The sequence below is a fragment of the Sphaeramia orbicularis genome, chromosome 22 (assembly GCF_902148855.1).
Source record: "Sphaeramia orbicularis chromosome 22, fSphaOr1.1, whole genome shotgun sequence".
Lineage (NCBI taxonomy): Eukaryota > Metazoa > Chordata > Actinopteri > Kurtiformes > Apogonidae > Sphaeramia > Sphaeramia orbicularis.
This window is the reverse complement of record NC_043978.1, coordinates 30,486,617-30,503,068: the sequence shown is the minus strand read 5'-3', so window position 1 is coordinate 30,503,068 and position 16,452 is coordinate 30,486,617. Positions and strand designations below refer to the sequence as shown.

At 37.2% G+C, this 16,452-nt stretch overlaps 1 protein-coding gene across 2 annotated transcripts in view; it reads left to right on the top strand.

Annotated features, from left to right (window-relative positions):
• Positions 1–2,711: 2,711 nt before the first annotated feature.
• ddhd1a (DDHD domain containing 1a) overlaps positions 2,712–16,452 on the top strand; it is a 35,850-nt gene continuing 22,109 nt past the window's right edge. The window contains exons 1-3 of one of the 2 annotated variants that reach the window (XM_030126382.1): positions 2,712–4,056; positions 8,001–8,177; positions 12,990–13,091. In XM_030126382.1, the coding sequence (XP_029982242.1) occupies positions 3,240–4,056; positions 8,001–8,177; positions 12,990–13,091 (1,096 nt within the window). In that variant the 5' untranslated portion in view covers positions 2,712–3,239. The remainder of the gene's footprint in view (positions 4,057–8,000; positions 8,178–12,989; positions 13,092–16,452) is intronic. The other variant, XM_030126384.1, reaches the window with a different exon arrangement.

Sequence of the window (16,452 nt, the reverse complement as noted above, 5' to 3'; positions counted from 1 at the left end):
ATACCTACGAGCTTATGCTTTTTTTTGAAAGTGTGATTAGTGTTCTTTCTTCCAATCAAAAATAGAAAATAAAATGGCATGAAACATGGTTATACCCACTAAAGAGTTTGTCACCACAACCTTTATCATCTCAATCTCTCAGTAAAGAAACATAGACTGAATAAATAGAGAATTATCATCAGCAAGTGTGCCATTTTTAGAGGGAATCACCTGTTTGCCAAGACCTACCTAGCTAATATTGTAGGAAAATACTGTTGTGTCCTGAGCTGCTACAGCCAGTCTCTCAACCTACAAACCATATGAATATTAAAAGAATAGGAGCCATTTTCATTCTTTCTCAATTTCATTCATTTTGTAAATTACATATCCAATTTAATCCAATCCAACTTTATTTGGAAAGCACTTTAAAACAACCACAGTGGACCAAAGTGCTGTACAGATGAATAAATAAAAACCAAAATAAAAGAATAAAATACAAGAAGAGGTTAAAAGACATAGAACAACTGTACAAAAAAAAACAGTGCTGTACAGAAGAATAAATAAAACCTAAATAAAAGAATGAAATACAAGAATAGATTAAAAAACATAAAAAGTTGTACAATTGAAAAAACAAAGAAAAATAAGAATAATAAACCAATATCAAATAAAACAATAGAATGAAAATAATACATTCAAACATCTCACATGGTTTCAAAAGCCATGGAGAAAAGATGGATTTTAAGAAGGGTTTTAAAATCAGACAGAGAGGAGGCCTGTCTGACATAGAGCTACGTCTCTACCATTTTACATTTCACCTCTTTGCTTGGCTCTAGTTCTTGTGTTGACAAAAGTTGGACATGACACCACGGATCTCAGTCAGTATTTCACTGCACAATGTGTACACTCCTTGGTGTTTTGGCTAGGACACTGTTTATATATACAGATGAATTCTTTGTGGTTTAGGTTGACAAATGTTATAACAGCAGATTTGGCTAATATCACCTCCAGGAAGCCAACACATTATATATAATATATACACAAAAATACATTGATTGAGTGATTTATTCTGAACATGCAATGAAATTTTACATAAATGCGAACAAGCAAACATAATAATAATACAAATATCAACAATCATAACAATGTTAGACAGAAGAACAGCACACCATTGACATGCCCAAAAAGGGGTAGGAAGAGGTGCAATTTATTTAATCACACGCCCTCTCCATAAAATATTATTTAAAAATTTATATATATATATATATATATATATATATATATATATATATATATATATATATACATATATATATATATATGTGTGTGTGTGTGTGTGTGTGTGTGTATATATATATATACATATATATGTGTGTATATATATATATATACATATATATGTGTGTGTGTGTGTGTGTGTATATATATATATATATGTACAGGGTGGGGAAGCAAAATTTACAATATTTTGAGGCAGGGATTGAAAGACAGTGTATGACCAATTAGTTTATTGAAAGTCATGAGAATTTATTTGCCACAAGAAAATTTACATAATAGAAAATGTTTTTATTCTATGTGTCCTCCTTTTTTCTCAATAACTGCCTTCACATGCTTCCTGAAACTTGCGCAAGTGTTCCTCAAATATTCAGGTGACAACTTCTCCCATTCTTCTTTAATAGTATCTTCCAGACTTTCTCGTAATAGTTTTGCTCATAGTCATTCTCTTCTTTACATTATAAACAGTCTTTATGGACACTCCAACTATTTTTGAAATCTCCTTTGGTGTGACGAGTGCATTCAGCAAATCACACACTCTTTGACATTTGCTTTCCTGATTACTCATATGGGCAAAAGTTTCTGAAAAGGTATGGATAATAGTGTTAGGTATGATTATGACATCAATATATGTTTGGTTTCAACACAACTGACATAGTGCCTGCTGAGAATAAACAACTAAATGTTCATTGTAAATTTTGCTTCCCCACCCTGTATATACATATATGCACACCCCTCTTCCTGTTACATTACTTTTTTATATTTATATATCTATTCTCACACACACTCATTCATCTATATACACATACATACGTACATACATATACCCACAACATACAAGTACACTTGCACGCATACAAATACACATATAATCTTTTCCATATCTATTTCTTAATTGTGCTGGCAAATAAATAAATAATAAATAACTCTAAGAAAGAAATATATACATAAACAACATATCAGATAATGTATATTTAACGATATCCCCAAAGTTCTCATCTTGAATGGTCTTGAAATAAAATCGTTGCAAATTTTTGGAATGTAATTCATTCAGAGATTAGGTAAATCTTAAAGGTGCAGACAATTTTCAGCTGGGATGAGTTGCTCTTTGGTTATATATTACTCACTGGACACAAATAAGGACACTAAATGTTTGTTTGGAAAGTTGAGTATAGCTGCTCAGAAAGCTTAAAAAATGGTTAACTAAACAGAGAGGAAAATTAAATGGGGAACTGGCACAACAGCAGCACTGGGTCTTTATGGGTTTATTTTGATATAATTCTTGATTATTTTCCTCTGTTGAACACTTGAGTCATTCATGAATATCCTTTTCTGCCATATATTGGTGTTTGTCTCCATCTTGTGCGTCGCAGGCAGACTGCGTTTCACAACCTGAACGCTTTACGTCATGTTCGCGTACTTTCTACGTGCGCGGTCACGACTGAGTCCTGTGATCTATGCGTCAGCTGTCAACCGTCCACACGCGCACTCCAGTCTACTGTGTGTGTGCAAGATTTGTTTGGACAACGAATGGATCCGTAACTGCACAGGGAGCACGGAACACTAAAAACTAATGTGACGGGACAACTTTCTTCTCTCAAGCTGGACTAAAGCGACTCCGTCACAGGAAAGTTGAGGTTAATTTTGCTCAGTTTTAATTTAGTCTAAAGAGTAGGAAAAAGGTGAACAGGTTTTCCGGTGGTAGCGTAACGTTGCGGAGATGCTAATGAGCTAGCCGTGGAGTCGGTTCTCTTACCGGCTTCTTTAGCTAGCTGTAGCTAGCTCTACATCCAGTTGCTAGCTAGCAAGCTAAAAGGCTGGTGTAGCGTCAACGTCAGTACATAGAGAAATGAAGGTTGTCTGGAGTTCTTTAATTTTGTGGAGTTTTTAATACTGAATAGAATGACGTTTGTGATATTAAAGTAGTTTGGTATATTTAGGTGAAGTGACACACGATGAGGTAGTGAGTCTGGTTGGCTCAGGTAGTTATGAGCAGTTTTAACATTTCAACCAAAACATCCACATTAAGCTCATCTTTGAGCAGCGACAGTAGCGTTAAAGCTTCTCATGTCAACCTCAACACCACCAATAACAACCAGGAGTGGGATTTAGGAAGCGATGTGTTTCCGTGCTATCACGCGATGAGTCCCATGGACGAAGCGGTGCAGGCGGGCATGTCCTCTGTCCAGTCGGGGCTGGACGGACACCTGCCGCTTCTCCACTCCAAGCACCACAACAGCCAGGACCGGCTTCTGCTGGACTTGAATTCCCCGGCTGCCTACCTCGATAGTGGCTCTCTGGAGTATAGCGACAATGATGGGATCAACATGGGTCCGCTGTTCGGGAGGAGGAAGAGGTCGAGGTCCAACAGCTCCAGACACCGCTTTAACGAGGTGGTCACGGAGCTCGGCCCCGAGGAGGTGCGGTGGTTCTACAAGGAGGACAAGAAAACTTGGAAGCCCTTTGTTGGACATGACTCTCTACATATTGAACTCATGTATCGTAAATATTGTGAGCTGAACCCCGGTGCATCGGCGGTGGGGGGGTCCCAGGTCAGCGATGTGGAGGGAGACTGCGCTAATAATGGCGTGGAGAGCAGAGGGCTGAATGGAGCTATACCGGTACCGGTGGAGACCAGGACCAGCAGCGTGCACGAGGGCCGGGGGTCACTGGACACATCCACCGTGTCCACAGAGGAGAGGGACCTTGACAGCATTGAAATCAACGTAGAGCCTGTGTGTGTGCGGGGAGGGCTGTATGAAGTGGATATTAAAGAGAGGGAATGCTACCCTGTTTACTGGAAACGTAAGTATCACTAAAATAACCTCTGTCATAATGTCTGTAAAATCACATGTGTTGTTGATGACCTTATGGAGTCTCTTAGAGCGAAGAGGTCTCCTACCAATAGCCACTAATCTCACTGATGTAGGTTATATACCCCAGATTCTGCAGTGTAATGGCTGGTATACACAAACTGATGACCCACAGTCATCCACAAGCAGACAGACTGAATCACAACATCTTCTGTGTCTCTGGATAGTCCTTTGTAATGAATCCTTTTTCTGTCAGTGTGTTGAAGGAAATATCATGTAAATAAGGAGAGGTCAAATGTTAATTGTTTGGTATTTAGGTAAATCAAGCTTTGAAGTTGATCATAATCAAATGAATACACCCACATCCTCTGCTATAGGGCTAAAAACATTGGAGTTCCTCATTTGTTTAGTTCATTCTGGGATTAATATTAAGGTCACGTATACTCTCTTCCACTCCTTAATGCTGGATGCCACCTACTATAAAATGGAACAAAAGCTATATTTATTATAATCATTGTTAAAATCAATAAGCCACTAAAATAGGGTCCATATGCCAGCCAAGTTTCCAAAGTAGTTCAACAAATAAGGAAAAACTTAGAAATATTCTGCAGAGAATTTAGAATGTGGAATCTTTTTCATCCTATGAAATTATTGGGCTTAGTGCTTTTCATCCAGCCAATTGCTGAGACAGACCAGTCTGTTTACATGATCAGGTACCAACCATTCACGCATCACGTGACCATCATACTGAAGCGTTTCAACATATGTTGTCTTCAGCTGCTTAAATGTTCACATATGGCACTGGAATTATGTTAGTTAATTATGATTTGATATAGTTCAGACTATAGATTACATTTCAGTCTAGTGACGGTCAACCAACATGTACATGGAATGCAGAGAGCAGACAGCAATACCCAGGAGAAAGGACTGAATTAGAATAGAATTCAATCTTGTTTATATATTGCTTCACAGCCATTACTGTGCCATAACAGATTATTTTTGAATTACTGACAAAGTTATAACTTTCATATATTCTGTCTCTGCAACTATCTACCCTCAGGTAGACTGACAGACAGTGGATTTTTAATGGTTGATATATTTTGGAGCAGAAAAAAGCTCATAGTCACTTATTTTGTATAGTAAAAGTATATTCATAAGTTATTACTTTGAGACATGAAGTCATTAATTTGAGCAGATACTATATTCACAGATAAAACATTTGAACATCAGTATTGGCCTTTTTAAATAATATCAGCTGGTAAGGTGACATTTCACCAATAGCCGCGACTGATGTTTATCAGGTGTAATATATTCATTGTGTCATTGGTGTGACTGAATTTGTGTTAATTCATAGATGGTGTGATGAAGAGCCAGAAGACTTTAAAACTGTAGTTATTTTTTATAATAAAGATTTTTCTTTGTGACAAAAAGTGGAATAAATTACAAAATTACTGAGTAATTTAACACATTATGAGAAGATTTGTCAGTATTTTGAGATGCCAACACCTTTTGTTAGAAACTTCCCCATTATTTTGAGCAAACAGGACCTTTTTTTTAATACCCATGGCAGAAGTAGACTTTCACATTAGGGCATAGGTTATGTCTCGGTTATTGTATGATATGACACAGTTCCCTTTAATAGATGAAGCCTTGCAGCTGGTTATTCTCTTAATATAGTAATTTGCTGACTCTTGTACAGTTGTCTTTTTGCTGGCTGTATTATTACCTAGCATGGTCTTTAAAAAACCTCAAAACAGCCAGGAAGTCATTCTACAGGGCTCAGCTGATTTGCACTAACTAATTCATGGATCTTTCCAGGAAAAGCCAGGGAACAAATGAATCCAGTCAGTGTCGAGGCTCGGAAAACTGACCCCCATGAAAGGGTTCACATGTAAACTGGTTCTTTTGAAGGTTAATGCCAAGTGACATTTAGAGAAGCAGTCATTCTTCTGAACGTTCCTGAATGCTGTAGGTTTAGGGCCTTTGTATGCCTCCCAGACCTGCTGTGCTTTTTCAACACAATATGATGTTGTTGTTTAATAAGAACAATGTACTGCATTTTTAGATAAATAGAAGACATGAAAAGAGTACAAGGCAGAGAAAAAGAGACGTAGAAAGGCAAAGTAGAACATGTGAAAATTGGGTTAACAAGTATCAGCAATTGCTGTATATTAGTAATGACAGAGTTAATAAACAAGGTTAAAAAGGTACAATGGAGCATGTTATGTGAAGTGCATACTCTTATCTTCTCTAACCAGATGTGAACCACCTTAAAAAATGAACTAATGGTGTCTACTGTGAGGCCCACTCTCATTATTCTTGTCTCTCTATCTCATCCTCAGCTCTGTGGTTTTGTAGTCACCGTAAATAGAAACCAGCTAGCTTGTTTTTATTTTGTGCACGAGTTAATCACATGGTCTGTCTCTCATGAAGTGTGCCTGGATTCTTATCTGCCCCTATGCCCTTACTCACACATAGAGAAGTTAATTATGTCAGTCAGGACTGTAATCAAAACTGGCCTGTATCCATGTACCACTGGGACTTGCTCTTCTGGGACTTTAGTTCTGTGAAATCAGGTTATGCTATCTAAAAGACATTTTCATTGAGTGCATTTCTACAAATGTAACTCTCATTTCATTTAATAATACACTGTTGTTCAGCCCAAAGTTACATTATTAAGTAGGCTAAGACTTTATTTGGAGGAATGTTTGTAACAACATTTAAGCAGCTTATGTTCAATGTTTAATGTTGTTTAGACCAGAATTGTTAAAAAAAATTAGATAGATTTCAATATCTGCATAGTCTTATATTGTAAATATTTTAATGTTAATATGTTACAGTGCCTGCCAGTTAAACAACACACAATTCTGCAGCTTTAATACATTAAGTAGTATGATCCTGCTATTTTCAAAACCTTTTTTTATTCTGGATTACTTACACAAAGTGTTACTGTTTAATTACAGTCACTGTAGGATTATATGTGTTAATATCTCAGCCAAATGAGTCAAAATGTTGTTTGTAAGTATTCTAACTCTGCAACTTTCAGTTTGGCTGTTAGTATTAACATTAGAATTATGGCAGGACAATTAATGGACCTATGTTTTGAATGATATGCAGAGTTGAACCAAAGTATGTTCTGTGTTTCACAGTTTAACCCAAGGTGAGCACAGTCATTAACACAAAAAACATTCATGAAGTCGGCTATCTAGGTTATATGATTTAAATCAATATACAAGAAATGACTCGCGTTTATTGACAGTTGTTGGACAGTTTGCAGTTTTATTTATCATTTATTGCCACCTGTGTCCTGACAAGATGACAAGAGAAACTGAAATATGAGACTAAATGATTGAGAAATGAGATCCATAGAAATGAGAAAGGATGAACTGTCAGAACTTATTGACCTAAAATTTACTCTCTGGTGACTGACAGGCATTTGTGAGTGCAGCTGGTGTTTGCTTAGTAACTTTTCTCAGCTGTCTGTAAATGTCAACTTTTTCATATTATACAAAATCGGAAGAATTTTACCTTTACCAGATAGATAGATAGAGAGAGAGAGAGAGAGAGAGAGAGAGAGAGAGAGAGAGAGACTTTATTAATCCAGAGGGATATTCAACAGTATCCTGTATCCAAAAGTTGAACACATGACTAATTCCATAATGAAAGTGCTGTCTTGTTTTGCCTGTGATTCATCCAACACTACTCTCACACATGCACTCATCCAATGGTCTTATATTTAGGCTCATGTCACTATTTAAGGAAAGACCATAAGTAATGATTCATTGACAAACAAAGCAAAACAGCTGAATTGTTGAATATCTAACAATAAGCTGTTGACATGTTCTAATTACTTGGTAAACTCTGGTCCAAATAAAGTATTGCCGTCGTTATTATTATGTATCTGTTGCTAAATTAGTGCCTTTTTTTTGCTTATAGAACAGGACCATATTCCAGTGATGAGAGGCCAATGGTTCATCGATGGAACGTGGCTCCCTTTAGAGGAAGAGGAAAGTGACCTCATTGAGCAGGAGCACCTGAACCATTTTCGAGGACAACAGATGCAGGACACGTTTGAGACAGATTTGGTGGTCAGGACCGTTGACAGTAAAGACGGTGAGAGCCGGGGAGGAACACGGGGATAAAATAATGACGTGATTGATAAGCTTTAGAAATGTGCAGTGCAATGTTGTAGGTCTGGTGTTGTGGTAGTTAACATAAGAGGAAATAAAAATGGCATCAAACAGGATATGGTTTGGGGTTTTGCCTTTTTAGCTTACCTGGTAAATTTCTCAACCCAAACCATTTTTTGTTGTTATCATTCATGTCATTTTCTTGTGAAAGATTACAGACACAATGTTATATTAGAATTTTGCAGACATGAAATGCTCCTATAAGCTATACTGTATTTAAATACTTAAAAAATTGTATATAAATAAGGTTTACTAATATTACTGCACTGAGATGAGAAACAATTATGGCAGGTGTTTCCATTCGTGTGTGGAGGTTTTGTCGTATCACCCAAGAATAAAGCAGGTGCAGCTCGTACGTTGTGGCCCGTCCTGTTTTTAGGGCTGGCTCAGACCAAACGTAACAGGCTTTAGCTGTGAAAGGGAATAAGAAAGAGCCCCTTTGATTCAGCAGTCTCCTTAAGGCAGCCAGAACCACAGGACCTTCACTGTTGATGAATGTGTGGGTGTGTGAATGTGGCAGATAAATAGAGAGAAATGGAGAGGAAAAAAAAGATAGCAAGGGGTGATAAAATGTGGCAAATGCATTGTAAAAACTAAGAGGAAATCTGTCTAACGTGTATAAAAGCATCACTGAGGTACTGAAGATATGTGTGATAAATCAGAAGCCTCATAAATCAGTCACTGGAGTCAAGTCATAAGTAATTATCTGTACATACTGTAACTTTGAATGGATGTATGCAAATCATTATGCTATAACTATTCACTTTTGACCTTGAATAGGTTTTGCAAATGTGTTTAACCCATGCAGCTTTTGCATGTCTTAAATATCTAATATACAGAAGCAAAACAATTTAACACTTTAAGTTTTACTTATTAGACACAATCTTGTAGTCATATATTGGAAAAAGAAGAGGTGTTTTATTTGTCCTGTGGAATACTATTAATTTACAATGGATTTGGAGTTACAAATTCATGACATAAAAGCTATTGAAGAAAAAAAAAAATCAGTCCAGTTCAAACAAGATGCCATTTTAATTTTTCCCATATCAGTGCTGGGTTCAGTTTTAATAAACCTGTTTTCTGGAAGACACACTCTCAGTCCAGTTTGTCTAATGGCTGCTTAAAATGATGCCTCTAACGAAATTATTCTTTAAAAATGAAGGTCATCTCATTGTAATTCTGACAAAGAACATGAATACACAGTGGCCAGTTACCTAACTAAACTGTAACATTAACTCCAAAACAGTCTATGTAAAAGACACGTTTCATTTGTCCGGTTTAATTACTACAATTTGGCCTGGGTTTGGAGTCGTTGGGTCACATGACATGGAAATAATGTCTAAAGAAAATTGCTTATTTTTTTCATAACAGTAGTAATATTAAATGAAACAGGAGACTCAGTGGCTCCGAATCAAATGTAATTTTTATTATTATTACACTGGACAAATAAGACACACCTCTTTTTAATTTCATAACATTTGACACCATGCCATGTACTGTGATTATGATCACAAACTAGGCGTAACTTCCCTCATAATTTTGATATCCTGCTTTCTAATGCACTGGATCATATCTAACATCTAAAAACACCATCCTACCTTCATGGTGACCCTAGTTGGTCATGCAGTTAGTTTCTGGAATGTATCTTAAACTGAAATATTTACAAGTTCTGAGAAAAAGCAGAACATCATGCCTTGTCTGCAAGCGTTTGTGTACATGCAACACACTGAGAGTAAATGAACTGTACTGTCTGCACACAGGCATGTAAAAAATTCACACGAGGATAGAGTGGACATACTCAGAATATCTGCAGAAATATCTATGAAATGTTGCAGTGGTTCACAGAACTTGTAAGGCTTCATGGCCTTTGTGCTTTTCATAATTTGCTGCATAATTATCATCTGTAGATATAGGTTGGTAGTTGTCCACAATGAAAACCTCAGCCTTATGCCATTTATATTTATATATATATATATATATATATATATATATATATATATATATATATATATATATATATATATATATATATACATATATATACAATTTTCATCAATGCGTGGAAATGGAAACATTCCTCTTGCTTTTGCTCCCATGTTGTTTTACACTCATATTTTATAAAGCAGGGAGATACAGTAAAGTAAATGATAGCCTAGATTGTGTTAATTCATCTTGTGGGCCTTTCATACAATAAGCCTAGTAGGTATTTTATCTTCAAACTAATAACGGCTATAACCAGGTTTCTTTGAACAGCAATAAGAGTGATAAGTGGATTATAAAGCGAGCTGACTCTTCAGTGCTGCAGTGTATACATTCCCTTATCTGTTTCTTTCTCCTCACCTTGTTCTCCTTGTGCCTTCTGAACTGAGATTAAAGGTTAGCGAAGGAGAAGGCACAGGAGACATAACAGAATATTCTGCAGGCATAACATAAAAATGTGGGCATCCTCATGTGGAGGTAGAACACGATATGTTTTCTGTAGTGTCATAAAAGGTGAACGCTTGACTTCAGATGTCAGAGAAGGACCATTGAAACTGAAATATGTCCAAAGGGCATTACATTTGATGGATTTATAATACAGATAGATTTACTTTTCTCCATTACATTTCTCATTGTAATCTTAACTTATCTTAACTTCTAAATGCAGTGGGTTACAGATGAATTATTAATCCACTTAAAGACCCTATGAAATCAGATTTGATATGTGTTTTTATGCTACATGTCACCTACTGTATGTGCCAGATTGTATCATTAGCCTGAGTACAGAGCAGGAAGGCTATACTGTAGTTGAACCATAGGGTGTGTCCAGGTCTGGCGGGATTGTAGCACAGTATTTAGGGTATTTGAAGAAGGCATGACCCAAAAAGTTATTTATGTGCAGTTCACTCATGTACAGCTGCACATTGATTAAAAACCTCACAACAGGCAGGGCTCCTCTGAAAATGAGTAATAATAGTCCAACAACCAATACATGTTCTTCTATAGTCATTTAACCATAAACATCAAGCTACCACACTGATGACTTTAAAGAAATCCTTAGATCAATCCTTAGAAAACACCCATTTGTGGATAAATCCATCAGTGTTGGGATTCCCAAATGGATTTTGCTTATACAGGAAATTAACATGTGCACTCAGCAGGTCTCGGCCTCTCAGCGTTCACCTCTGCTGAGGGAGACACTGCTGACATTTGCAAGTCAGATTGGCAGTCTGTGTTATCAACGACTGAATGATATAGACAGATTTGAGACTTGTGGACTTCGCTGATTTGACTAACAAACGCCTTGAACGCACTGTAAATGTCAGAGCAGGACTCCCACTTAAACAGGATCCGATGATTTAATATAAAATACAGTGTATGGATTTTTCAGTATAATGTTGCATTATGTCATTATTTCTTCAACCCCAGTGGCACCAACAAATAACATATTAAAAAAAAAAGCAAATAAATAGTGGAAATATTGAAATATTCCCAGAGTAATAAGAGTACGACCCACAGGCAGCTGTTTTCTGTGCATGACCAGAACACTTCTGATGCTAGTTTACATTGACAGTCGTCCAAACCTTACAAATCACTTCATTACCTCATTACTAGATATCTGCAGGTTACAATGACTGAAGTGTTTTGGTTATGATATGTAACTGTGGATCTTTTTTCAGGTGGAAATAGGCTCATCTCTAAATCTGTGGTCCTTTTTTTTGTAAAATGGGGCCTACTTAAAAATTCCCCTTGATGTTATCAGGGGTTTACCGTCTTATTAGCCATTCCCATTAGCTTCTCTCTGGGTTTATTGTGGAGCAGCCTTATTTCAGCAAATTTAAGTTATATTACATTACAGTGCAAGAAACTAGTGTGAAATACAACTGTGACGAAAGACACTCGCATAAGGTCCCAACAGATGTGTGACTTTAGTGTTGGATCATAAATAACTTGGGTTTTCAGTAAAGCCAGGACAGTTTCTCCTCCTTCAATGTTGACAGTGTTGATATCGCAACTCCCACACCCCCTTGAATTTGATTGGTTGGTGATGGAAAAGTGACATTGATTAGTACATCGTGTTCCAGAAGTTGAAGTAGTTTCAACTCAAAGCATGAATGCAGAGGAAAAACAGCTGCATGCTGAGGGTGTTTTGTGCCAAGGATGTTTAGCACTGTCAGTGCTAATCTTGAAAAAAAAAAAAAAAATGGACACAGACAGTGCAAAAATAGGGTCACTTTAGTATTTTGGAAATGCAGACTGTTGGACACAAGCCCAAATGTTTTGTTGAAATGTCATCTTTTTAGTTTTCCTTATTTTGGTCACTTATTCCATTGAATTATTTTTACCAAATGTTTTTAATCCTTCTAATAGCTGTTGCATCTTTCAGGAGTACCATGGTATTTCATTTTGACAAAAAATCTTTAAGACTTTAAAGTAACAGAGGTTCACTTAATAACATGTTTAGTCTGGGCTTCATATTAAGGACCATGGAATTATGTAATTATGATGCTACCTCCATCATCCATAGGCATTTATCAAGCAGTGCTGCAGTTTGAACTTCAGGCTTGTAGACTGCCTTCTTCAATCTTTTATTAAGGCACAATCCATCTCAGTTCATATCGACTTGCAGCCACCAGATAATATTTCTGAAAGCAGCACTGCTTGATAGACTGTCCTTTAGCAGTGCGATGACAGAGGTAGCCTGTAAGACTGACACCAGGGTAACAGCCATTACTTACTCTCTGTTGGTTGTCAGTTCTCTCCCATTTGCCCCCTTTCTACCTACCTTTTCTGTTCAAATGGAGTGGATATCAGACGAGTGCTAGAACTACATGTCACAAGCGCAAACGCTGCCAAGGTAAAAGTCTTTTTATTTCTGCTGTATTACTCTTGCTAGCTTGCTAGTTACTTTCCCTCCTTGTAGATATTAGAGCTTGATGGAACATGATTTTCCTTTCTTTTGTGGTTCAGATTTTTGAAAACTAGTAATTAGACCTAGCCCTAGGCTCAGTTAGCAATGGTTTGTTATTCATTTGGCTGCAGTCCCAGATCTCCATTGCAGCCATAACTGGACCTAGTTGCTAGAACATCTTCCTATCAGTTTGGTTCTACTGCTGTTGCTTTTTGAGTGTTTTTTGTCTCCTCTCTTGGATAATGAGTAGACAGATGGTTTACGTAAGGCTCCTGAAAGTAGTGGATTTAGAATGAACGAGCTGGTCCTCAAAAGAGCCACCCATTTCTCTCCATCCAACCCATTCCCTCTTCTATCTCATGCCTCTCTTGCTGCACTCTTTTTCCCTTCTAGCAGTATGACTGTGTCATTAATGAACCACTGTCACCAGTTCCTGCTCTCAGGCCTATGAACAAAGCTGTCTGTTGAGAGCCGAGCACAAGTGATGAGCTGAACAGAGGCGCCATTGTGGTCCTTTACTATAGACTCCAACATATTGTGTACAGTCGCCCTCTTAGATGTCCATCACTGTCCTAGTTCTGGGTGTATTGACCCTCATGAAAATGCTAGACAGTGAGGGTTCTGGGTCCTCATTTCACAGGACCAATATTGTGCTGCTAGATAGTATCACAGCACACTTGGATTCTTATGCTGTGCTAATTTATAACATACATATGGGTCTCTTCATGTCAGCTCCAAGTTCACATCATAGATTTTCTTCATCTGAAGATTCCTACCAGATCACGTGACCTTAAAAAAATCTTAAAACTCTACTGCTTAGACTCATTTTCAGATTCAATAAAATGTACATGTTACGTAATATGTTATTTTTCTTTGACTTGCATCACTATTACAAATGTAAGAGATGCTTGTTTTCACAAAATATTAAATCATGTTTGAGTAATGATTTTTGTACTTGGAATGAATATCAGCTGCTCTATATTTGAAAATGAATTCCCTTAAAAAGTTTAAAAGAAATTCAAATAATTGAGATTGGGGTAAAAAGTCTTGTATTAAAAATTTGTAGTGGTCTGTTTTTGTTTTTTTTTAATCTAGGCTAAGACCTTGATTGGTGTAAAAAAAAAAAAAAAAAAAAAAAAAAAATCTCAAATTAATCTTTCAGAAGTCTTAAAAATGTCAAGATATTGTCTTTTGGATTTGATATTTTTTTTCTAAAGGGTTTGGTATTATAAAGTTGCACTCTTTTGCAACATGTGGCCGCAAGAGAGTTTCACGTTCATTGAAAAAAATCAATGCTGCAAGTGAGTTTCCAGGATGTTGAGTGCAAATTCCATCTCACTCAAGTGGTGAGGATACTGATAATGATAATGTAGCTCTGATAGCGTGGGGCAGACTATGAAATGTGGAATAGAGCTTTAGGATTTTGCAAGGGAATATTCTCTGTCTCAGCCAAGCATAGGATTTAGTCGCAATCATGTAATTAAAAACAAATATCAGGGCTCCAAACCAAACCAGTGTGCTTATGTTAACATGCAGAGACCTTTCTTTTTCATCTGCCCATCCCTTCCCTCTCACTTCTATGATTTCTCTCCGTTTCCCCAGTCAACCCACTCAGAGTTTCCATGTTTCTCTGTCACTAAACAGCATATCCAGCCCTGTCCTATCCTACTATTCATGACACTCATCCTTTTCCTTTATCTTGTTTCCTCTAGTAATTCTCCATGGCAGTAGAGAACTCACCCAATAAACTCTCTAACCTTTCTCGGTTACTTTCCAACTTCTTTCCACACTTTTAATCCCCTCTTTGTTCCCTCCTTTCACAATTCAGACTTTTTCATTGTAAAACAGGAAGTGTCCTTATATAACCCTTTAACATCACTCCATCTGACTGTAATGTTTCAGCAGGACATATTGCTAAGGTCTTACATGCCTCCTGTTTTACAGTGCATTTGGCTTCAAATCAAACTCAGCAGTCTGAAGTGGCTACACCCATGTATGAATCAATAATGTGTATAACCGTGTGTCCTTCATTGTGGTTTTAAGTGCATGAGTTAGATGAGGAGAAGGGGCCACTTTATACTGTTTGAGATGCAGCCAGACTGGATGTGAAAGGTGCTTTATTGTTCCCTCTTTGCCGCAATACGGTGGTGTAGATGTGTTCAGTGTTGTTGTAGAGTTTAGGCATGTTCCTTTTGCGGGGTTCATTTGAGGATCTGCAAAGATAAATGGAAATGTATGAGAGAAGAATCTGAATAAACACAACTGTTATCCCAGGTTTTGTAGTCTATGTTAGAATATTTGTTTTATCTGGCTGGAGCAAAAGATGTCCTAAAATATCTTCAAATTTGATTAGTGACCTCAACTCCCAACGGCAAATTCTGTGTGACAAACTTTTCTCCCAGACCCTGCTTATTCTTTGCTTTTCGATCAGCCTTTTCCATTTTCACACTGGTTGTCCTCAGAGTGGGAAAAGGTCAGTGGAGGTGCAGGCAACACTAAGCTTCTCTGTCAACGGTCAATGAAGAGATGACCCATCTGGGCTACAGAGGCCCGTGTTAACTACCTAATGAGAGACCAGAAAAATACGGCCAGATTTACTAACATTATTCTCAGTGCAAGCCCTCTTTTTGCTGTCAACATCTTCTAAAATCACACTCTTGAAAGATTACTTTCGAAATGTGTGGGCACCTTTCAGATCACAAAAAAACCCACACAACATGATTTACTATGTTTTGCAGTTGTCAGTTTTATGCTAAATAGCGCACCTTTACCCGTTTTGTACTTCACATGCCTGTGAAAAGATAAAGGTGCTGTGAACAGTAAGTGTATGATAGAAAGTTGAATTCCTTATGCCAGCGGATTAAAACATCAACTGTCAAGGCACATCATTCTAAATTTGCCGGAGCACATCAAAAGATAACCTGCTATCTCCAACTAGAAGAGATCACGCAGTGCTTGCTGCACAAAATCCTCTTACAACCTTTTTTGTTTTTTTAAACCTCTTGTTCCTTTCAGTTTACAGTGTCTTCTGTAGCCAGATTTCACAGGCCACATTTGCACCGGAATTGCCCCTGGTGTTGAGGTCTCAAATAGGAAGTGTGTAGAGACAGATAATTTTCCTACATGGCCGGGAGTCTCTTCAAGTCAAACAGCATTGTTGTAATGCTCAATGCTGTCCTTCACGTGCAGACAACAATGTAACATGAAATACATTCAGCTTAGCCATCTGTTTCCACTTATTTTCATGAAACTTTTCTTTAGAGTTTAGATTATAAGAAAAGGAATATGACACTGAAATGCATTTATT